Here is a 25230-nt window from a genome sequence, read left to right as displayed (position 1 = left end):
AACTATTCCTTTAATGCCCATTTTGGTCCCAACGATGTTCACATTTGCAGAGCTACAAAGCACAGAACAACAACCCCGTCAAAGTGGCGGATCTCTGCAGTACCTATGGGCTTGGGTTCTCTCCAGGTGTGTGTGGTGACCGGTGGGCTGGGACGAACTCAGGAGCTTTTGCGTGTCTGAGCCCCGGTTGTTCTCCCTCTCTGCAGGATCAGCATCCTCTGGCTCCACCTCGATGAACTCCACCCAGGGCTCATCCTGGTAGAAATCTGGGGCGTAGGAGGGCAGCACACCAAAACCGCCACCACTCAGCATGAAATTCAGCTCCTCCAGCTTCCCTTTCTGCATTTGTGTGTGTGTGGGGAGTTGATTGATGGAGAGAAAGGGAGAGACAGAGCGAAACAAAGGAGAGAGAAGTACTCAGAATAAATACTAGGCTCGGCTGTGGCTTTGAGTTCAGCATGGCAATAACATTTCAGCTTTTCCATTCTAGTGTTTCTTTTAGGATGGTGATGTAGAGCTTCTCTGAGGTGGAGGGGGGCCATGCATTTATAACATTAATAATAGGCAAAGTAAGCCGCCTGATGCATACATCCCACGTTGTTGGCAGAACTATACTCAGAACGCACGGGTGAAGTGAGACCCTTTTCAGCCCTTGTCATGAGTGTTATTGTTTCTCGGTGGCACTCCTGCCATTGCTCACCTCACCGGACAAGTACCGGTCTCTGTTTTTAACCAACAGTGGAGGTGTAATTAAAAGCAAACGGTTACGTAATACTTTACACAATCACTTCATTTGAGGAATAATGAAACAAATCAGTATGTTGGCTGCTGAGGGCTACCATTTATATTACCACTTGCTGGCTTCCTGAATATTCATCCAGAAATGGGCTCATGCACACCAATTGACCAACACGTGCACCAATTAATGCCAGTGGATGTGCACAGATGCATGTGAACACACACACAGACCCCCCCCCACACACACACACACACAGTAAAACACCAAAAACTGACCTTGAGCAGCTCTGGGTCTATGCCTTTAATTTTGGGTGTAGGAACCGGGGGCAACAGAATCACCATTAATCTAAGGGGGAAGAGGAACAGGAAGAGGATGAGGATGATGGCACAATGAAGACAGTCTGTTTGTTTGTGATTGCTTATCAGCTGAGATCATTTCATAAATGAGTACAGAAAACTACGGGCCCTATTTAAACAATCTATAGTGCATGGTCTAAAGCCCATGGTGCAAGTGCATTTAGGGCATTTCCACATCCACTTTTGCAAGTTCAACGGTACATAATCCGGGTGCAAAGTAAGGCGCGGGTGTCCAGGTAGCATAGCGGTCTACTCCGTTGCCTACCAACACAGGGATCACCGGTTCGAATCCCCGTGTTACCTCCGGCTTGGTCGGGTGTCCCTACAGAAACAACCGGCCATGTCTGCGGGTGGGAAGCCGGATGTGGGTCTGTGTCCTGGTCGCTGCACTAGCGCCCTCTCTGGTTGGTCAGGGCACCTGTTCGGGGGGGCGAACTGGGGGCGATAGTGTGATCCTCCCACGTGCTACATCCCCCTGGCGAAACTCCTCACTGTCAGGTGAAAAGAAGCGGCTGGCGACTCCACATGTATCGGAGGAGGCCTGCGGTAGTCTGCAGCCCTCCCCGGATCGGCAGCGGGGGTGGAGCAGCAACCTGGGATGGCTCGGAAGAGTGGGGTAATTGGATGGGTGCAATTGGGGAGAAAAAGAGGGAGGAAAAAAAAAAGGCGCAAGGTGCAAATTGGTTAATCATAGGTGTGTTTTGGGTGTAACACGAATTAAGCCAATCAGGATGTCATCTCCCATTCCCTTTAAAAGCCAGGTGAAAGTCCACCTTGACAGATGGCCATTTAAATCACGGATCCTGCAAGTTGGAGAAACGAACGGGTTTCTGTTGAGGGGACAGACCTGCTCATGTGCACCGTGAAAGTGCACGAGCAGGACATCTACGGGAGCAGCAGGAATCCACCGAAGCTCCCCGAGGTGCACCCACCTACGTAGGCACAGCTCACCATCTGAATAATGTGCCTTTCAAATAGCAGGGGAATACCAGGTGAAATTAGTAGGGTTTTTGTCGGTCAATGGGTGCAATCTCTTTACGCTGCCTCAGGATAGCAACGCACCAACAATGTGCCTGACCACACCTCACTTTACGATCAACACACCCATGGGCGTAAGTACACTTGCTATTTAAACAACGTGGGCGCTGGGTAGGAAAATGACAACAACGTCTGTCGGAAACGAGCGATAACACTCGTGCTGTGCTTTGTGCCAGGTGTAAGATAGAGCCCTGTCTTTAATACATGTCTCCATCACAGTTTGTCCGCGATGTCTCTGTTGACGGTATGTGCTGTGTTGTCGTGCGTCCATGCATGTGTGTGTGTGTGTGTGTGTGTGTGTGTGCGCATGTTTGTGTGTTGCAGTGTGTGTGTCTTTGTGCAGGTGTGTGTGTCTTTGTGCAGGTGTGTGTGTCTTTGTGCATGTTTGTGTGTTGCAGTGTGTGTGTCTTTGTGCAGGTGTGTGTGTCTTTGTGCATGTGTGTGTGTGTGTGTGTGTGTGTGTGTGTGTGTGTGTGTGTGTGTGTGTGTGTGTGTGTGTGTGTGTGTGTCTGAGTGTACACGTTCTCACCTGTGCTGCTGAGAAAGGATTACCAACATGATGAGGATGATCACACCCACAACCCCAATGATAAGAACCAGCGTGACAGGGAACGTGGACTCTAGATCACAACAGGATGTAAAACTTGTTCAGTTATCAGTCACAACGTTGTCGGCGTCATCAAAATTAGGTTCACTTTTACCCATTTTTACCCTCACCATCACTGTGATTAGCATCATTAAAATAATTAACAATAATAACAATCACAATAATCATAAACAACAATCAACATAAGCATCGACAGTGAAATAGTCTGGGGAAAAACATAATCATGAGAACCATCGAAATCACTGACACGATCAACATTATTCAAACATTCACTTCACTTAGCATGAGAAAATGGACTTTCGTTTTCATCTTTGCATAACCTCCATGACCTCCTGACCAGAACAGGAGAGCAGGTCAGCCGTGTTTCTTCTCGGTATGTAAACAACGTACTTTTACGTTTCCCCGCCCAGATGACCTGCCCTGACCTCTCACCTTCGGAGGGAATCTCAGTCATTTCAATGAAGACGGAGTCGCTAAATTCCCCAAACTTGGTGAAGGCCTTCATCCTGCAGCGAATGCGAACTTCATACTCCTCTCCTATGTGCAGACCATAGATGGTCTGCTGGGTGCTGTCCTGTATCTCCAACTGAAGGACAAGAGAGAGATGGAGAGGGAGGTATAGTGAGAGAGAGAGAGAGAGAGCCGAGAATAGGAAGAGGGTACAGAAAGAAAAGAATTTGAGGGAAGGTGAAATTGAAGAGAGAGAGAGAGAGAGATGCTGAAAAAACTGGTTGTTTCATGTGATTTGTTAAAAAAATAAAGAGGCTGCTGCTCTCATCAAACGCCACAGAATGATCACATGTGTGCAGGAACAATGAGTAGCTATGGTACGATATGTAGCTGGCGCTAAACAGAGTACCAAGAGGACCTTGTGTATTTCTGGTAGCCTTAACTGTGACCTTTTGAAAGGTCCTTGACATATCCTGGATACGTTGGTCGAAGGTGATTCTGTTGCACAGGCTGGCTCAAAGACTAAAGGTTTTATTTATCTGACCGGCTGGTCATGCTGTAATGACTGTGTGCCTGTGAGTCCCGGGATATTTCTGCCCGCAGGGTCCCCTTGCCTTTGACCCTCGTCGAAGCCGGGTTTTGCTTGAAGACCTCGCCCCAGTTGACACTGCAGTCCCAACATAGACATGCTGACTGTGGGGTACGGGGTCATTTCGAGGATTGTGAAATGTAAAATGGTGACTCAGCTACGTTTAGGCAGCGCATTCATTTTGATGAGCAAAGAATAGCAACTTTTTTTTTTTAAAACAACCCTCCTCTCTGGGATTCTCACTCCTTTTCTCACTCACAGATTTTGCTCAACACCACACTTTTTTTCCAAGTTCACCCATTTTGATCATAGGAAAGGAATGTAGTGGGTTCCCCCTCCCCTTTCTCCCCAATTGTACCCGGCCAATCACCACGCTCTCCGAGCCATCCTGGTCACTGCTCCACCTCCTCTGCTGAGCCGGGGAGGGCTGCAGACTACTTCGTGCCTCCTCCGATACATGTGGAGTTGCCAGCCGCTTCTTTTCACCTGACAGTGAGGAGTTTCACCAGGGGGATGTAGCACGTGGGAGGATCACGCTATTCCCCCCAGTCCTCCCGCCCCTGAACAGGTGTCCCGACCGACCAGAGGAGGTGCTAGTGCAGCGACCAGGACACACACCCACATCCGGCTTCCCACCCGCAGAACACGGCCAATTGTGTCTGTAGGGACGCCCAACCAAGCCGGAGGTAACACGGGAATTTGAACCAGAGATCTCCGTGTTGGTAGGCAACGGAATAGGCCACCATGCTATCCAGATGCCGGCGGCATGTAGTGGTTTTAGATGACCATGAGCAACAAACATGTGTAATACATCAGGTCAGAGAGCTGTTTAAATTACACTGGTCAACACAATTTTTCTTGCATGGGGTTTTTCAATGGATTCTAGCTAACTTTTGGGTGCTGAATCCAAATCTGGCATTAGTTTTTGCCTATCACATCAGGTTTTTGAACTATGAAAAATCATTATTTTTGAGAAAACAGCAATTTTACACTCGGAAGCTAAAAAAACACTGCTGCATTAGACGATCGATAGATGAAAAATGATTACAATGAATAAATCAACACTCAGCCTAGCATGAAATTACTTAGGAAATGAATAGGGGTCATTTTTATCCCCACCAAGATTGCCAGACTAGATGGTCAACTTTTGTAAAATCCTGAATAAGGAGCATACAGGTAGCACAAAAACTTGATGTGATAGAGCAAATCTGAGCTTAGATTTGGATTCAGCAGCCCAAAATTAGCCAAAAACAGTTTCCAGAGTCCATGCAAGGAAAAAAAACCTATATTTTTGTAGACCAGTGTTATCAGTGGGAAAATGTATATTTGGTGGGTTTTATAACCAGTTTTTCAATTTTGTAATCGAATGTGTGTATGCATGAGCGACCACATATGCATGCGTGTGTGTGTGTGTGTGTGTGTTTTTTTGTTTGTTTTAAACCTGCTGAGTTTGGGCGGGAAGAAAGAACAGCATAAAACTATGCCTCTATGACCCACAAACAAATCCGTTTTAACCGCGTAAGCACGTGGGTGCATTGAAGCATTTTTGCGTGTATTACTGCCTGAATAAGATAGGGAATACTACATGTGTCAGCGCAGGCACGGCTGTGTTGGTCTGTGAAAGAAAGAGGAGAGAGCAAGCGTTAAGGAGATGGAAAGGAATGGAAGGAGACAAACTCACTGCTTCCCAGTAAGTGCTGTTCAGTCCTCTGTACTGGATCTCATACTCGATACGCATCCAGCCCCTCTCTATGTCTGCCGAGGGTGGCGGCTTCCAGCTAACCTTGATGTCGTAGTACAGCTTGGAGGGGCTCACTTTCAGCAGGGTCCAGTTTAGTGACACCGGAGGATCAGGACGCACTGCAGGGGGATAGAAGGGCGCAAGGTGAAAGTTTGAAAGAACATTACTCAGCTTTTGATAACACTGGTCTACAAAAATATAGTTTTTTCTCCTTGCATGGACTTTGGAAACTGTTTTTGGCTAATTTTGGGCTGCTGAATCCAAATCTGAGCTCAGATTTGCTCTATCACATCAAGTTTTTGTGCTACCTGTATGCTCCTTATTCAGGATTTTACAAAAGTTGACCATCTAGTCTGGCAATCTTGGTGGGGATAAAAATGACCCCTGTTCATTTCCTAAGTAATTTCATGCTAGACTGAGTGTTTATTTATTCATTGTAATCATTTTTGCATCTATTGATCTTCTAATGCAGCAGTGTTTTTTAACTTCCGAGTGTAAAATTGCTGTTTTCTCAAAAATGATTTTTCATAGTTCAAAAACCTGATGTGATAGGCAAAAACTAATGCCAGATTTGGATTCAGCACCCAAAAGTTAGCTAGAATCTGTTAAATAACCCCATGCAAGAAAAATTGTGTTGACCAGCGTAATCTGACCAATCTGATAAAACACTGGCCGATTCAAAATATAATTCCATCCATCCATCCAGCCATTATCCAAACCGCTTATCCTTAACTCAGGGTCGCTGGGATTGCTGGAGCCTATCCCAGCAGTCATTGGGCGGCCGGCGGGGAGACACCCTGGACAGGCTGCCAGGCCAGTTTTGTTTTTTGTTTTTGTTTTTTTTTACAACCTGGCTGTTATTTTCAGAGTTTTTGACATTGTGTCATTTTTATCAGCTACGTCATTTTACTCACCGCCTTCATTGGAGAGATTTTGAGCACAGCTTTACAAAAACGTGCCTTTCAGGGCGACGGGACACGAGCCTCAGACATTTTTCAGCCCATTTATCTAAATCACATCTTTGGAAGTAAAAACAACAAGTGAATTTTTAATTTTCCCTCTTTTTCTCCCCAATTGCACCTGGCCATTCACTCTGCTCTCCGAGCCGTCCCAGCCACTGCTCCACCCCCCTCTGCTGATCCGGAGAGGGCTGCAGACTACCACATGCTTCCTCCGATACATGTGGAGTCGCCAGCCGCTTCTTTTCACCTGACAGTGAGGAGTTTCGCCAGGGGGACGTAGCACGTGGGAGGATCACGCTATTCCCCCCAGTTCCCCCCTCCCTGAACAGGCGCCCCGACCAACCAGAGGAGGCGCTAGTGCAGCAACCAGGACACATACCCACATCCAGCTTCCAATCCATAGACACCGCCAATTGTGTCTGTAGAGATGCCGACCATGCCGAAGTCTGTATGTTTCTGATCTATCTATCTATCTATCTATCTATCTATCTATCTATCTATCTATCTATCTATCTATCTATCTATCTATCTATCTATCTATCTATCTATCTATCTATCCATCTATCTATCTATCTATCTAACTCCCGGTCAACTGCAAACCATTCCCTTTGAATAATTTCCATCCTCCTGTACCAAAATCAGGCAGGCAAAAGACATCATCCAACTATGTTCTCTAAAAGACATGCAATATTATTTTTCTATACATAAGGGAATAAACTCTGGAAAGAAAAGCTTTGAAACAAAAGGCATGACAGAGATAACTGTAAACACATGACAGTGATCCCCCCCCCCTCTCTGAAATTGCCCTGTGACATATCTATCAGACTCCATTACGGCATTAGCAAAGATAAAGACCCTTGGATCTCCAAACATTTACCTTTAAAACACTCAAACCATGTGTTCGATATCTGGCACTTGTAGCAATATTGACAAGCATGTGACTTTTGTTGGGTCTGGTTGAACAGATATTAAGCAGCCAGACCCTTTCCTGGAAATCTATTGTGTAAGCAGGTTATCATACTAAGGCAACACATTATGCTCTGTCTCAGTGTGTATGATCACTTTATGCTGAATGAATCTGCTCTGTATTCTGCAAAGAACCTCCGTCTTCAACGCCACCAGTTAGCCTCTAATGTAGTGGTGCATATTATCCCTGACATGTAAACATCATATAATAATGGACCCTACAGAGGTTTTCCAATGCAAACAATGAAAAAAATGGTATTGCACATAATGTATTGAAACACTTTGAAGAGAAGTGAGTTTACTGACAATATCGGCAAAATCTTAACACCCCAGATCCCAGGTTGGATAATTTACCGATGTTCTCCACGGTGAAACAGTCGTCCTCGTTGAAATAGGTGACGTTGTTTTGAGTGCGAAGCTGTATGCAGTAGCGCATCCAGATGGAAGTGTAACTTCTGTTGAAAAAACATTCCTGCTTTGAATAGATATATTCTGGACACTCTCTCCATTCACTGGAACTGAGAAAAGGGGGAAGACAAAAAAAGGGCAGACAGAGAAAAGTCAGGAAAACGGGATTGGGGTCACCACCTGTTTGGAATTCTCATGCATGCTCAATACTCCAGGTAAGGAAATCACAGAAAGTTGAATCAGTTCATCCGTGGTTTTCCAAGATACACGCACATGCACGCTCCCACACTAAAGAGGGGACGATGACAAGGTCATGGGCACCGAGTATTGTCAGTGGAGGGTCACCTTCACATGCAGAGAAAAGCGCTCCCCCACTTTAAACTAGAAGAGAGCACTCGGACCTGGCAACAAACCACCCCCTTTTTTTGGCCTACCGGGAGAAGGGAGCTATTGCCTGCATATCTCCCCTTCTCCGGTGCTCGGACTTGGGCGAAAAACCAGCTGAGGAGATAGCGCTCAGTTGTGGTGTAAAACAAGTTTTTCTAAGGTTTTGAATCACCAAAACCATGAGAGGTTCTTGATCATACAGTCATAACAGTGCACAAAAATTATTAGGCTGACAGACCCAGTGGTATGCGAGATTAGCAGCAGACAGATATACACACATATGGACAGAAAAGCCAGCGTTGTTTCTGCCATTATAAGACTTTTGGCTAGCACCCAAGCCAATTGAACAGAAAATATGAGGGGGGGGGGGGGCTGTTTTTAATATGCAGCATTCAAGCTAAAAAAAATCATTTTGAAAACACTTTGCCTGTCAGCCTGTGGATGTGCAGCCTCCTAGGCGGATCCTCACACGAATGCGACCAAGTCTAATATGAACTTGCACTTTCCAAAAAGCAAGGGTTTGCTATGGGACCATTTTGGTCTAATCCTAACTCCGTCTTCCATCTATCCATTATCCAAGCCACTTATCCAAATTAGAGTTGCGGGATGCTGGAGCCTATCCCAGCAGTCACTGGGCAGCAGGCAGGGAGACACCCTGGACAGGCCGCCAGTCCATCACAGGGCCGACATATTCACACCTAGGGACAATTTAGTACGGCCGATCCACCTGACCTACATGTCTTTGGACTGTAGGAGGAAACCGGAGCACCCGCAGGAAACCCACACAGACACAGGGAGAACATGCAAACTCCACACAGAGGAGGACCTGGGATGACCCCCCCAAGGTTGGACTACCCCGGGGTTCGAACCCAGGACCTTCTTGCTGTGAGGTGACCAGACTTACCACCGCACCATCATGCTGCCCAACTCTGTCTTTATTTTCACAATATAATAAAGCTAGGTAAACCCGTTTACGCTCGTACATACATGGCTCACATCAGGCAGCGACGAGAATATGTGACACTTCCTAACCTAGAGGAAGTTGTTCCTTTATATCTCTCCCATTTCTTGGATTATCAAAATTCTTTTCGCTGCCGACGTTTCATCCACAGATGTGAGTCGCGCATGTGCCCGCATGCACATGGTTGACTCGGATCGGGCAGCGTCGGTCGAGCGAGCTAGAGTGAATGAAGAGGGGGAGCGGCGGTATTGAGACCAAATGTTTTTCAATGGTTTTGAAACACAGCAACCACGAGAGGTTCTTAATCGTACACTCATAACTGCACACTCATAACTGTTTTAGGCTGACAGGTCCAGTAGGTACGTGAGATTAGCAGTGGACACACACACACACACACACACACACACACACACACGCACAAATGCACAATTCCCTCCAGGCTATTAACCTGGTGGGGATAATGAACGGTAACATCTCAAACTCACTCTTTCTTTATATAAAAAACACGGAGCGCTCCAGGGGAGGACAGATTGTGGAAGCTGCCGGTGCTCCACCAACATCGGAACGTCTCCTGTTCCCTGGATATACACTCTGTGAAATGAGGTTCAGAGGGAGCTGAGAGAGGGTCAGAGATAGAGAGAAAGCGAGAGAAAGGGGGGGGGGGATACATATTACACATGTGTAAATCAGTATGTTAAGTGTGGCACTTATACTGCTAGGCCAAGGGACTTACTTCCCGCTGGGGCTGCCACTGCTAAAAATGTATGCATTCACAATATCCTGAGTGTATAACATGACACATATACTGGAAAGTGACGGAGATCATAAATATTTACACCAAAAAAGACATTACTCTGGTATCTTTACAATTCAATGAGCCACTCGCTGGTAGCCATTGTATTCACATAGAGCTTCTGGACATGACAAAACATGTCGCAGGACATCATACAATTACACTGCATACAGAGCTGCTATCCAATTTTGCAGTCGCCATGCCCTATCACCCTATCCATCTTGTGGATCCATCCACATATGTGTGTGATGCAATCTCACTGCACTTTTTACTGTCATTTTTCTCATTTTCCCCATTGCATCCCAAGGCTCTGGCTCAACCTACCAACCCCTTGCGCCTCTGCAGGGCTCTCCTCATCACCAATCTCCCGCCTCCTCCCTCTCCTGTCATGGGGCCAGTTTCTCATCCAGCTGAGAGATCAAGGGTTTGGTGCAACCATAAATTAGCAGCTGAGGAAGCATTGATTTCTACTCTACCTTCTCTCTCTCTCTGTACCGCTCTGTTCTTTCCTCACTGGCTGCAGCATAAATCACACTTAGATCCAGAACATGCATATGCACATGCATGAGCATGCATGTGCATATGCATGCTCATGCATGCGACACATACAGGCAAAAAAAATGTCCTTCACACCAGGGCTCAATTAATGGCAAAACCAACCATGAGCCACATGAGCAAACACAAGCACAGACAAAGTTTCATGCACAAAGACACACACCCACGTGCACACCTATTGCAGACAGAAACATACAGACTCAAGGTATCCTCAAATAATGACCAAAGCAGCAAGAATAAAAATGACATACTGACGGCAGATCATTTTATAATCACTGAGCATGAAAGCAAACTTATTCCTACACTATACTCACAAACACAGCGATGTGCTCTCTATGAACGACACAATAAAACAAACAAGGTAACTACCACCAGCCTCCCCCCACACACACAAACACGCATACACATACATCACCAAGGCTCAGTGCTGCACCATCACATTTCAACCAACCAACCAACCAACCAACCAACCAACCAACCAACCAACCAACCAACCGGTCTGTAGAGAATGCACAAAATTATTATTGCGTTATTGAAACTCTGGAATTTAGACAAATCTCATTGCCTCTGTGATGCCAATTACCACGTATTTGACTGCATTCTTCACCGACCCTGTCTCCTGCACAGTGTGGTCCTTCTCAGAGCTCTCTGCTATTTCAGCTTTCCCTTCCTTCCCCCGCCAACAAATTCCAGCTGCCTCCATCAAAGAGCTTATGCAGACATGCAATGCCAAAGGTAACTGGAAACTATAGTAGAAAATGCAGCATCCATTTTATTTCCTGCCAATCTATGAAGAAAATTTTTTTTCAAACTTAATCAAAAAGCCACTTCGATTTATTCAAGTCTCTGTGCATTTATTAAATGTTTTGTGAGACTCGTTTTTTTAGTGTCAAACGTGACTTTTTTTCCTCATTTGTCTGTTTTTATTCTAAATGTCTTTATAGGGTGACTAGTGTGTTATCGTCTAAATGACATCCGTTTGCATTTGCTCTGTTCGTTTGGTCACGTTGTTGAACATCGGTTATCTGGGAGTCCCCTGCATTTGAAAAGACACAAACAGCTCGACTTTTTAAAAAAATGTAATCTCCGCACAGCTGATCTGGTCTGGGTGAAGAACACCAGCCAGCCAGCCAGCCAGCCAGACACCCAGCCAGCCAGCTAGCCAGCCAGCCAGCCAGACAGACAGACAGACAGACGGGGCCTCTGCATGGGTCACAGCCATTTTAAAGGTGTTTGCATGTTTTCTCCCCAACGTGGCTGACTGGAGATGCCGTTTGCTGTAGTCGCTGCATGAAGTGTGTCAGAGGTGAAGGGTTAGGCAGAAACACCTGGGAGGCTCACATTCTTCAGCAATTCTGTCTCCTACGGATTTTCGGCTGCACTCACTCTCTTTGCCTAACGTGCCCAGACTGAACCAAATAGACAGAGAGACAGAGACTGTTGGGCTGCTCAAAAAAAAGAAAAAAGAAAAAAAAAGAAGACATTTTATGGATGTCCCTACCACATTAATTACGTCAATGTGAAGTAATTCATTAAAGGATAGTTTCATGATCATACCTCACGGGGGTGGGGGTGGGGGGTTATAACCTGGGTCTTACTTTTGTAGTATTTTCCATCGTGCATATCGGTTATAATATTAAACCTTAGTTATTCGCCGCCACCCCCCCTTTTTCTCCCCAACTGTACCCGCCCAATCACCTCACTCTTCCGAGCCGTCTGGGTTGCTGCTCCACCCCCTCTGCCAATCCGGGGAGGGCTGCAGACTACCACATGCCTCCTCAAATACTACATGTGGAGTCACCAGCCCCTTCTTTTCACCTGACAGTGAGAAGTTTCGCCAGAGGGACGTAGCGTGTGGGAGGATCATGCTATTCCCCCCAGCCCCCCCCCGAAAAGGTGGCCCGAGCGACCAGAGGAGGTGCTAGTGCAGCGACCAAGACATATACCCACATCCAGCTTCCCACCCACAGACACGGCCAATCGTGTTTGTAGGGACGCCTGACCAAGCCGGAGGTAATACCGGGATTCAAACAGGCAATCCCCGTTTTGGTAGGCAACGGAAACGACCACTATGCTACCCGGACACCCACAAAAGTGAACGTTAAAAGTCTTTATCTGAACTGTTTGTAGGGACGCCTGACCAAGCTGGAGGTAACACGGGGATTCGAACCGGTGATCAGGAATAGACCGCTACACTACCTAGACGCCCGTTAATCCTTACTATATTATTTTACTCACCAACTTCATTGTAGAGATCTTGGATATAGTAGGAACACCACAGTTATAGTTTTACATAACTGCTATAATTGCTGTGTGTACAGTTATGGTCTCATGCCCAAAATCTCAACAATGAAGCTGTTGAGTAAAATTACATCATAACCAGAAAACCATCACATCATAAAACCCTGGATGGGGGGGGGGAAAAAATCCTTCGAATGTCCACGAATATGTTGCCAGCGCTACAAATATGCCTTAAGAGCTCGAAAGTATTTAGATATTAAGTAAATGCAGCATTTCTACCCACCGCCATGGTCGGCTGAGTTAAACGAAGGTTTAATGATGTTTCGCAATTTGTACCGGGTTTCTTTTTCCTCGCTGAACCATTTAAGACAGGAGTTTTGACACAAACAGCCAAAACAGTTGTGCAAGTTGTAACTGGCTCACAAACCTCGAGAGCATCTCTTACTTCTGCAACATGTGAACGCTTGCACACACACACACACACACACACACACACACACACACACACACACACACACACACACACACACACACACACACATCCCGCACACGCTTGCAAGTTTGTCACAGTGCCTCAGTCCCAACTTCTTACCATACTTAAAAATGTCAATATAGCCATCGAGTATTTCCAGTGATGGGGGAGCTGAGCTCTGCTTGTACTTGCCCACTGCCATGAGAATGACATGCAAACCTGATGAAACCCGTGCAGAGGTGGGAAGGCCTCGGGCTCTTCGGCGAGAACACTGTTCCCTCGTTTTGATAGAACGTTTTCTAGCTCTTAATGTCCTCAATTTCTGGAAATTCAACTTTCTACAGGTCATTTATGTTGCGTACGGGTGTGCACACGTTTGTGCATGTGTATGGGTGAATGCTTATGTGTGCACATCTGCACACATGCATGTGTGTGTGTGTGTGTCTCTTCTGGCCCGGTATTGCTCTGCCTGTCTGGTCCCTGAGTGCTCCCAATAGTGAAAAACAGCACTTAGGCCAACTTCCTTTCTTCATCAGTCCATACAGCGTAGCTAGGAGACCGCTTGTGTCTATCCACCTAGACATCAGCTTTAGCCATTAAGGTTTAAAATCCACTAAAAAGACGAAATAAAGCACTTTCTCCCTGCCACGGAACCAGCCGGTGAAGAGCGTTAAAAGGCAGTGAGACAGGAGCGATCAGGCTTATCTGGAGCCATACTGCTAAATGCTTGGCTAATTGTCATAAAGAGAGCGAAGGATATGGGGCTGACGCCGTGAATTACCACCTTTTCCAGCTCATTTGCAGGCGTGAGAGCGCCACAGTTAATAATGCCTCAAAAGGCTGCAAAGAAGGGAGGAGGGTGAGCAGACGAGTGCAGAAGTGAGCGACTGGGCTGACAGAGAGAGAATGTGTGTGTGTGTGTGGTAAATTGCAGTTCAGTCATGACATGAAGAGTTTCACAGCAAAATGAGATATCTAACACGTGAAAGATAAATTCAAAACCTCTTTTTTTTTTCAAACTGATCGGTGGTTTGAGAGTCCGCCACGTTTAGAGCACTACAGGGTTTGAGCCGTCACGAGACATTAGCAAATAAAAAGCAGCACCAGTCTAATGCAGCTTCAAATGACCAGTCAGTGAAAATAATGGTGTATCTCTTAATTGAGGCGCACTGTGGACTCTGTATTTCATCAACTTTAGGGGGAAAAAAATTGAGAAAGACCCTTATGGTTTACTATTCAGATTTAGGAAACATCTACCCAGAGTCTCTTCTGTGACAATCTTCTGTGTTTTCAGCAACGAAAAAAAAAACATGTGTTTCGGCATGTGTCTGTGATTGCGTTACAGAGGGTGTGAATTAAAGTGGTTTTTCAGCTTCAGTTCATGTGCACATACACTCACTGGCCACTTTATTAGGTACACCTTGCTAGTACCGGGTTGGACCCCCTTTTGCCTTCAGAACTGCCTTAATCCTTCGTGGCATAGATTCAACAAGGTACTGGAAACATTCCTCAGAGAGTTTTGTCCGTATTGACATGATAGCATCACGCAGTTGCTGCAAATTTGTCGGCTGCACATCCATGATGCGAATCTCCCGGTCCACCACATCCCAAAGGTGCTCTATTGGATTGAGATCTGGTGACTGTGGAGGCCATTTGAGTACAGTGAACTCATTGTCATGTTCAAGAAACCAGTCTGAGATGATTCCAGCTTTATGACATGGCGCGTTATCCTGCTGGAAGTAGCCATCAGAAGATGGGAACACTGTGGTCATAAAGGGATGGACATGGTCAGCAACAATACTCAGGTAGGCTGTGGTGTTGACATGATGCTCAATTGGTACTAAGGGGCCCAAAGTGTGCCAAGAAAATATCCCCCACACCATTACACCACCACCACCAGCCTGAACCGTTGATACATGGCAGGATGGATCCATGCTTTCATGTTGTTGACGCCAAATTCTGACCCTACCATCCGAATGTCGCAACAGAAATCGAGACTCATCAGACCAGGCAACATTTTTCCAATCTTCTATTGTCCAATTTTGGTGAGCCTGTGTGAATTGTAGCCTCAGTTTCCTGTTCTTAGCTGACAGGAGTGGCACCCGGTGTGGTCTTCTGCTGCTGTAGCCCATCTGCCTCAAGGTTCGACATGTTGTGCGTTCAGAGATGCTCTTCTGCATACCTCGGTTGTAATGAGTGGTTATTTGAGTTACTGTTGCCTTTCTGTCAGCTCGAACCAGTCTGGCCATTCTCCTCTGACCTCTGGCATCAACAAGGCCTTTTCGCCCACAGAACTGCCGCTCACTGGATATTTTCTCTTTTTCGGACCATTCTCTGTAAACCCTAGAGATGGTTGTGCGTGAAAATCCCAGTAGATCAGCAGTTTCTGAAATACTCAGACCAGCCCGTCTGGCACCAACAACCATGCCACGTTCAAAGTCACTTAAATCAACTTTCTTCCTCATTCTGATGCTCGGTTTGATCTGCAGCAGATCGTCTTGACCATGTCTACATGCCTAAATGCATTGAGTTGCTGCCGTGTGATTGGCTGATTAGAAATTTGCGTTAACGAGCAGTTGGACATGTGTGCCTTATAAAGTGGCTGGTGAGTGTATATGCATACGTATACAGAACTGACTTTTCCTCTGCCATATTAGCAGAGAGAGTGGTTTGACTGCTGTATAGCGTTGCAGAACGTGCACCGATAAGAAGGCAGAAGAGCACACTGTCCCCCAGTCTCTTCACTCAGATACAGGTCGTTTTCTGCTCTCCACTACCCATCAGCAACACCAACATCATTTCTTTCCAGTCAGAGCAGCCTCTCCACCACAAGTCTGTGTGTGTGCAGGCGTATGCATATATGTATGCATGAGTGTTTGATTCAGGCCCCACAGGGATGGTATAACATTTAGCGCTGGGATAGGCTCCAGCATCCCCGCGACCCTGAGAGCAGGATAAGCGGCTTGGATAACGAATGAATGAATAACTGAAATATACACACATCTCTCCATGCATCACACCCTCTGTAACGTATGGAGGGGAGGAACAGGTCTGAACAGTTCATCTGATGCTTTTGTACTCTCTGGCAACACTGTCTGATGCAACATCGAAGGCTGAATGGTATAATGTCTCAGCACTGACATGGCAATGCACACATGTGCCATAGTCACGTTGCAAAGGATGCAATGTACGGCAAATTGGGCCATTATTACGGCATGTTACGTTAAAACTTTCTTTGACAAAAAACGAAAACTAGCAAGGTTCACATTTCACGTGACTAATCTTGATGAAAATACTGTCAAGTCCATTCATAATAAATGACAATTTAGTCTGATTTAAACACCTATCAGTTACCGCTATTGCACGCATGCTCTGTGTGCACAGCGGATGACCGATCACATTAAGGACGGTGATATGAAGCCTCCTGCAACGCGATGTGATGTTTCATCTTTTAATTGATGAGGAGCATCATAGCAGTTACCTTTTAAATACTAAAGCAGGTTTTCTCCTTTCCTGACTGCTTGGTCTGCCGGAGCTTTTTTGGGGAGCTCATGGTTGTTTGACCAATTCTAACATTTTGTTTTGACCTGATGATAATGATCAGTAGCCTAATTTACTTTGAACGAGGACACTAGTAGAAGCTGAAGTGCATGAGGTCTCTTAAAAAAAAACAAAAAACAACATGCTTTTTTTGTGTGGAATTTCCCCCCTTTTTCTCCCCAATTGACCTTTCGCAAAGTCCCGCCCCCCTTAGTTACTGTTGCTATGCCCGTCAAGCATTTCAGAACTATTGGCCAAGTACAAATGACCTTTCGCAAAGTCCCGCCCCCCCCTTAGTTACTGTTGCTATGCCAGTCAAGCGTTTCAGAACTATCCAGGAAGTAGCCGGAAAACACCAAAACATGAAGGAAGAAATCAGCGCGTTGTGTGGGTAAAAGTAACAGTAATAATACGTTAGCTGTATTAGCTATCAATAATAGCTAGTAGCAAGCTTAGCTTGGAGCAGGCAGGTATTTTTGTTGGTTTTGGATGGGTCAAGCTGGCCATGGGGTCTGCTATACTGCCAAATCTATTGCGGACATTGCGCTTCTTGCATTCTGGATTTAGGGAAGGAGAAGAAAATGACACCCCCTCCAAACTTTTCACATATCTAGTATCCGATCTGCAGATCCCATAGGCACACCGTTTCAGCATTTTGCTGTGTGTTTGAAAGCTTGACGGACCGTCGCTAAGGTAGGATTGGACAAGCGCCGTTCTGGGGCGGTACTTTGCGAAAGGTCAATTGTATCCGGCCAATTACCCCACTCTACCGAGCCGTCCCGGTCACTGCTCCTGCTCTGCCGATCCGCGGAGGGCTGCAGACCACCACATGCCTCCTCCGATACATGTGGAGTCATCAGCCGCTTCTTTTCACCCGACAGTGAGGAGTTTCGCCATGGGGACGTAGCGCGTGGGAGGATCATGCCATTCCCCCCAGTTCCCCCACCCCCCTGAATAGGCGCCCCGACTGACCAGAGGAGGCGCTAGGGCAGCGACCAGAACACATACCCACATCCGGCTTCCCACCCGCAGACACGGTCAATTGTGTCTGTAGGGACGCCTGACGAAGCCGGAGGTAACACGGGGATTCAAACCGGTGACCCCCGTGTTGGTAGGCAACGGAATAGACCGCCACACCACCTGGACACCATAGGCATACTTGTCTGTAAAAAAATAAAAATAGAAAATAACAATAATGGCCATGGCTAGAAGCTAATTCTTCTACTTGAACGATAGGAGCCAGGATTAACCTGTATATCTTCTTTTAGCCTGATGTTCACAATGTGCCTGTAGTGACAGAGATTTTTTTTGCGCAACAAAACACCGAGATGTAATGCTCATCCTCCACAGAGTCTAAATTATGCTGCTGTGTGTCAATTATTTGGCTTGTGTCGCTAAAATATAATTTCCTTGCAAAGACGAGCTCAAATTTAAATGGACAATCTAACAGAGGTGGAGGCGCGTCCCCCACCGCCACCTCCACACTGCAGCTCCTGATGCAACATGGAGTTGGAGAGCACACAGCTCCACTTGTTATTGACAGACAATGAAGAAGGCCTGCAGTCAAAATGAGTCAGGAAATCAATCAACACACAGAATGAAACAGAACGTTTGTGCATTTATGGACTAGGGGATGCCCTTGAATAACAGACCCACAAATGTTTGTCATCATGTGAACATGTTGATCGAGCTTGACAAAAAATAAAAATAAAAAAATCAAGCAACTGTATACCCGTATTGTTGCTGGACCTTTTTTTTTCATCCTGTTTCAGATAATGGTGAACAGATTGGCTTTAAGAGAAGTCTCTGAACCCGTTTGTTTGTTTGCTTTTACATTTACCATACTAACTTTAAGCAAACGCGTTGTTTTGACTTCATCAGCTCTTACTGCTAGAGTAACTGTTTCATGCGAGTCAAAGAAGGTTGAATCAGTTCATCTGGATACAACGTTTATCGACCGATACGTTTCCTCACTCCAAGTGAGGAAATGTATCCGTCAATAAACGTCCAGTTCATCTGGATACAACGTTTATTGACCGATACGTTTCGTCACCAAGAGTGACGAAACCTACCTGTGAACTGATTCAACCTCCTTTGATTTTCTTACCTGGATTATTGAGTAGGCACCAAGATACTATTTCATGCGAGGTATACAGGGAAGTAGTTCATCAGCAACGAGACGGTTATTAAATCTGCAAAGTATCGGGTCGTTTATTGCTCACATCTTAATTACGCAATATGTGTCTTTTTGACGAAATGGTGGAAATGTTCAAAGTCAAGCCTTTGAGCCGTTGCCTCACGAGCCACAACTCTTGCAAACTCGTTCAGCTAAGCAAGCTGATCCCTTATTCGGTCATTTGTTATTTAATGAGAGTTAATGTTGACCATATAAAACCTTTACTTTACAATGGGCATCCCTAACAGCGACACATTTGATAAGATACATACATTTAGGGAGTTGTTCCTTATCTGATGAGAGGGTCTAAGGACAGGATGTTGTGTTGCTGTGAAGCCCACTGAGGCAAATTTGTAATTTGTGATATTGGGCTGTACAAATAAAATTGATTTGATTTCAGATATACTTTTAAAACGCTGAACATTTCAGATAAATCTGTTAATGATTTTGACTAAAATATATACCCAATTACTAGTATCACTACCTCCGGCATAACCACTGAGTATGTATGTGTGTTTCTGTTAAGCACTGGACTGGGATTGGCAGCGAATACTGGCACAGTGCTAAGACTAAAAGTAAAAGTGGTTGTCAGTCTGCCATTGCTCCTCTGCCCTCCCCTCCCCTCCAACAAACACACACTCTCCCCTCCAACACACACAAACAGACCCATGCGCTGGTGTGTACAGCAGACAGTGCCATTTGTCTTCCACAGGGAAAATGTCATGGATGATGTGGAACAGAGAGAGACAAAGTAGAGGAAAAGGGAAAGAAAGTCTGGAAAATTCCTTGCTGTGTGCTCTACATCACAATCCCCCCCCCCCAAAGATTTGCTCCTCTGGTGTCTACAATAAATCTCCTTATAGTACAGATAATTATATTTCAACTTTGGATAAAGAGACAAACACCCTCCTTCTGTTGCTTGATCATAGAGGCTGAATGTTGAGGTGGGGGGCCATGTGACATTCTTGGAAGGGGCTTAGAAGAAAAGAGAGGGGGGGGGGTGAGAAACTGGATAGAAAAGGGGAGGAAGAAGGTGAGAGACCGCAACCAGATACGAACAAGGGAATGTAAACAGGTGATATAAATAACTGCCAACATGCAGTGTTTAAATTTCATGCACATACACATCACACACACTAACACACACACACACACTAACACACACACACACACACACACACACACACACACACACACACACACACACACACACACAGTGTCTTTACCTCAGATTCAAGTATCAATAGTACCCTTGTGCAGCTCCTTGAACAAATCCTGCTTTTCTTACCTCCTTTCACCTTTCTAGTCAAATACCGTTGAGCCATGCCTTTCTTTGTTCATCTTAAAAGTTTGACCGGCTATGGCTCGCTCATCTGACTCTCATTATTCCAAGCAGTACCCATAGCTTTGAAGTCTGCCTGAAAAAAACCTGTCCTGTCTGCCAAGCAGTTACCCAGTCTGCCAAGTCCGGTCCAGGCCATTTATTAGCCTTTGCTAATGATGCTAATCTCCACTAATGCCATCGAAGCCTAAAGTGTTGGCTTAGTTATCTCATATTAGAGCTGGGTGAGAGTAAATATAGATGAGTAGGAGGATATGAGTTGCTACACAAACACGCACACACACACGCACACGCACACACACACACACACACACACACACACACACACACACACACACACACACACACACACACACACACACGGCTATTTTCATTCTTACCTGCCTCTTTTTCACTCCAACTTCATCTATGCCACACTGAGCTTGGCAATTCATCGTGATGCCAGAAAATATTTGCACGGGACAAACCCAGCATATTTAATTCAACCTCTGATTTGTATAACCTCACATTAAAGTGTTAGATATCTCTGTAGGTGGTGAGCCCATATGGCTCTGCAGCTGTTTAGACTATAATCGACACTCCTACTGGTTAAGTCAACACATCCCTCTGTACATCTTATGTAATGTGGGCTGTTGCAGCGCTCTGATCATGGTCACTACTGTACTCCTCCATCCGCCCTGCCGCCTGCAAACTTCTCTCGTCTCCATCTACTCCCCTTCATTCCACACACAGCACCCCGCCCTCTCATCCACCGCCTACTCTGCAACTCCTCTACTTCCATCAGCTCGCCATATATTTTAACGCTGATATTCTGCTGTTTCCAGCACTGTCTTTCTTTCCTCCTTTCCTTCACTATTTTTATCATTCCTTTATGGGAAACTTGTTGCAGCAAATTAGAACAGCATTAAAAAAAATGCTGCTAGAATAAACCGACATACAATAACACCGATGAGATACAGTATCAAATGGGAGGCTGATGTGCAACAGATATAGCAAGGGCAAACTTAACGTGAAACTTGTGGCCTTCGGAAAAACTTTGCACCAAAACCAAGTATTGTGCAAATTGTGCAAGGTCATTGCAAGATGTATAAAGGAGTTTTTATATCCCTTGCTCTTTAATCTAGGCAATTTAAACCTCCATCTTTAAGGGAATAAGTGAAATTCCTCTTTTAGAGGATGATTTCTGTTATTCACAATACACCCTTACTTGCAGATCTCTTGTCACTCAAAGGTGGTGAGATGTCACGGTTTACCTAACATCCGGCTGCCTGCCTGCCTGTCGCTCTAGGTGGGTTTCCATTGCAGTTTTGCACAAAATAGAAGCTTCTTTTTTTTCCAAAGTTGACAAAACAAAGTTGTGAATGGTCTGTTTCCATTGAGCGATGTTATGCGATTAACGCTAGATTTTCTCCTCTCGCGATAGTCATTCCAATTAAACATGGCGACGGGAGCATACATTCAAGACCTGATAAGTGTGATTTCGACTGCATGCATCGCATTAGCCGTGGTAATGTTTAATCGAAGGCGACGAGGGCATGTGATGCATGCAATGTGGGAAAAGCAAATCCTATACCTGGCAGGGGCCACGTAACAGGGACTTATGGGAGGTGATTATATGCAACGATTTTACAGAGGTCCCACTTAACATTTGATGAGCTATGAGTTATGGTGAGTTACGAGTCATCTGACCACATGAATGCACCGTGTTTTTGAATGTCATGTGAATCTTCGTGTCATTTCGTGTGACTTAAATGTGAAAAATGCATTTCCATTTTAATTTCGTGAAACAATGCTTTGTTGAATCATCTGAAAATCCACCTCATGCAAGCGTATTGTCTTTTTTGTGATATTTGCCTTTTTCGAAATTCACATGGTTCTATTACTCATTTTTTTTAGTTCACAATTTCTGCATTAAGCAGGTTAATGGAAACCTGCATAATGTCTCTGCCAACCTCTCTTTCAAAAAGTGGTTGCACCATGGAGATAAGTTACAACGTAACTCTAAATAACAACTAAATAGTTACACATGCCCAAGGGTAGGTGTAAATCATACAATCACATATCATTAGCTACAGTAGCTGTATGGATAGTCGACTCATCTAATGGTAAATTAGCAAGTTATCGTTATGTTAGCTAACATTACTTGCGGCTATTTCATTAGAATGAATTGACAGTGTGGATAAACATGACTAAACGCAATGTGAATAAAACTTTAATACATGACTTCGTCCATGAACATGATTTCTGCCTGAGTTATATCAGATAGATTTTAATTGGCAATGGTGATTGTTTAACAATAAAGACAACAACTCCCATGATCCCATGCTACTTTACAACATCATCAAACTCTGTCTTTTGTTATTGTTTTGATTGAGAGACCTCTAGCAGCAGAAATTACATACCGTGCGTTTAACACCAGGTTAAGCCAGAACAATATATTTCCACAATTGGTTTTACAGATCACTACTTTGCTAACGTTGTTTTATGTCTTTCACCAAAAAACAAAAAACAATTCTTTCTGACATTTTAATGTAAAACAACTACAAGTTAGGTCTTTTTGTAAAAAAAAAATATATATATATATATATATTTTTTTTTTTGTTAATTTGGAGAGAAACAAACGCAATTTGACTTCTTCAGTTAACACTGCTGCCAAAAAAAGAGAAGACCTTGTGATGATAAAGAACTGGAGAACGGTAGCCCTTCTTTCCAGTGATTATAAAATTCTTTCAAAAATACTCGCAAACCAACTGAAAGAGTATTTGCGGCTATTGGTCCACAAGGACCAGCCTTACTATATAACCAACAGATCCATTACAGACACTCTTTTTTTAATGAAATGTGTTTTTTATTTATGCGATAGCTTCAGTGTCAACATGGGAATTTTATCACTGGATCAAGAGAAAGCTTTTGACTGGGTTGACCACGGTTTCTTATTTTCTACAATTAAAGCTTTTGGCTTTGGTGAGGGATTTATGTCACTGGTAGGGCTCCTATATCATAACGATTCCTGTTTGGTTAAAGTGGGTGGTGGGTTAAGTAGACCACTTCTGGTTATGAAGGGGGTTAGACAGGGTTGTCTTATTTCAGGGCAGCTATATTCATTAGCCATTGAGACACTTTTCTGCAGAATACGAAATCAATTAAATGGACTTACTTTACCTAGTATTAAACAGAACCCACCATTAGTGGTGTTAGCCTATACGGATGATGTCAACATCTTCATCACAACACAGCATGCTGTAATGGTTTTAATGGACAGCCTGCTGCTATACAGTAAGTCTTCCTCAGCCAAAGTCAATTGGGCCAAGAGTGAGGACTTGCAGGTGGGACAATGGAGGGAGTGAGCAGCTCCCAGCCTGCTGGGTGAGCTTAGACGGGTCTAGGAGTGTCTAAGGGAAAGATTTTCTTTTGAATATTTTAATTATGGCCCACAATTTTGAGCTGGCCTGGTGGCCTGTCCAGGGTGTCTCCCCGCCTGCTGCCCAGTGACTGCTGGGATAGGCTCCAGGATCCCTGCGACCCTGAGAGCAGGATAAGCAGTTTGGATAATTAATGGATGGATGGATGGATGGATTTTGAGTTGCAAAAAAGTCTGTGCATGTGCTCCATAACACAGTGTCGGGAGTGGCTAAACTGTTCATTTGGAAAACCAGAAAGAACCAGATTCAGGGTTAGGGGTTAGGGGTCAGTGGACGCTGTTCTGATAAAGACTGGAATGATGGGTGCATGAGTCAGAGTGGAATTTTAGTACTACAAAATGACAGATAAAACAGATGCCTTTATGAACATCTGGAGTGTTGGGGAGGTGTTGTGTTCTGTTGTTGAGGATTTGTTGTTTATTCATTTTTTAATTGTCGGTTTTATTTGGTTTTGGGGTTGTTTTTTTCCCTCCAACACAGGCACTTTGCTTTGGATAGTGCGAGTACATTGTAAATAAAGGTATTTAAAATTCAGATTCCCTCTCCGTCTCCCTCCCTCTCTCTGAGTCACAAACTTAAAACACCCGCATCCATGTTTAGCCCAACTAAACCTACAGCACACAATAAAAACACACGGTACTTCTCTTTGATGGGGTATGTAATTGTAGATTGCATGTGCGGCCTGAGCAGACTAAACCGCCTCTTGGTTACTGCTGGTTACCGCCTTTGTGACCAGATAACGCCGACAAAAAAGCCTCATTCGACAAGATCAGTGAATGTAAAGAATGTATCCTTGGGAGAGACGGATAAACATTTGGAGGGATTGGGGTTGAGAAAAGACAGGCTGTGTGAGGGTGACATCGAGATGGAAAAAGACAAACGGCTAACACCGACTAGAATGAGTCTGGTAAGCCTTTAAACACAGAGTAGCATCTCCAGATGTCTCCCCTCTGCTTGTTACGTGGTCACCACTTCGGGGAAAAAAAGAAAGCTAGACATCTACAAAGGCACCAACTTTGGCAGAGGAAGAAAGGATCATACAGAAAACTGCAAAGGCTCAATGGTAGGGGATTGACCTTGCATTTTTACTTAACTCCAGCACAGGGTAGATTGATTCGAGAGACCGATGGGTGAAAATGTACAAATAAAGCCAAGTGGGGAGAGCAGCTGTTGCATGACACACAGTGGTAAGCCTGAGAAGCATGCAGCTTGTGCGTATTTGCTCACGTTATCAGTGGCTTTTTATCTGTGCAGATGTTTAACAGTTGTTGAGGAAGACCAGTTTTGCCATAACACTTGCTGGGAACCAGTGACATTATAAAAGGCACTGCCGTTTGTAAGATGCTTTGGTGGTTTGACTTCAACCTGGCAAACGGCTGCTGTCTCGCAGCTTATCAGAGATAATGTAAATCCACTGAGATAAAGCTGTTTACCACCATCCTTTGACGGATCCAAAGTCGGCTAAGGTTAAAAGGCTTGCGGCCA

General features: G+C 44.9%; 1 protein-coding gene across 1 annotated transcript in view; it reads right to left on the bottom strand.

Moving 5' to 3' along the window:
- The window catches only part of ghra (growth hormone receptor a), a 59267-nt gene that overhangs the window by 2238 nt on the left and 31799 nt on the right, over positions 1-25230 (bottom strand). The window contains exons 3-9 of the mRNA XM_056275835.1: positions 9690-9819; positions 7803-7966; positions 5461-5639; positions 3173-3326; positions 2663-2753; positions 1015-1084; positions 104-339 (exon numbers count right to left, since the gene is read on the bottom strand). Of these exons, the coding sequence (XP_056131810.1) occupies positions 104-339; positions 1015-1084; positions 2663-2753; positions 3173-3326; positions 5461-5639; positions 7803-7966; positions 9690-9819 (1024 nt within the window). The remainder of the gene's footprint in view (positions 1-103; positions 340-1014; positions 1085-2662; positions 2754-3172; positions 3327-5460; positions 5640-7802; positions 7967-9689; positions 9820-25230) is intronic.

Source organism: Lampris incognitus, chromosome 1, assembly GCF_029633865.1.
Source record: "Lampris incognitus isolate fLamInc1 chromosome 1, fLamInc1.hap2, whole genome shotgun sequence".
NCBI lineage: Eukaryota > Metazoa > Chordata > Actinopteri > Lampriformes > Lampridae > Lampris > Lampris incognitus.
Note: the sequence above shows the minus strand (reverse complement) of the source record. Positions and strands in the feature narration are given on the sequence as shown.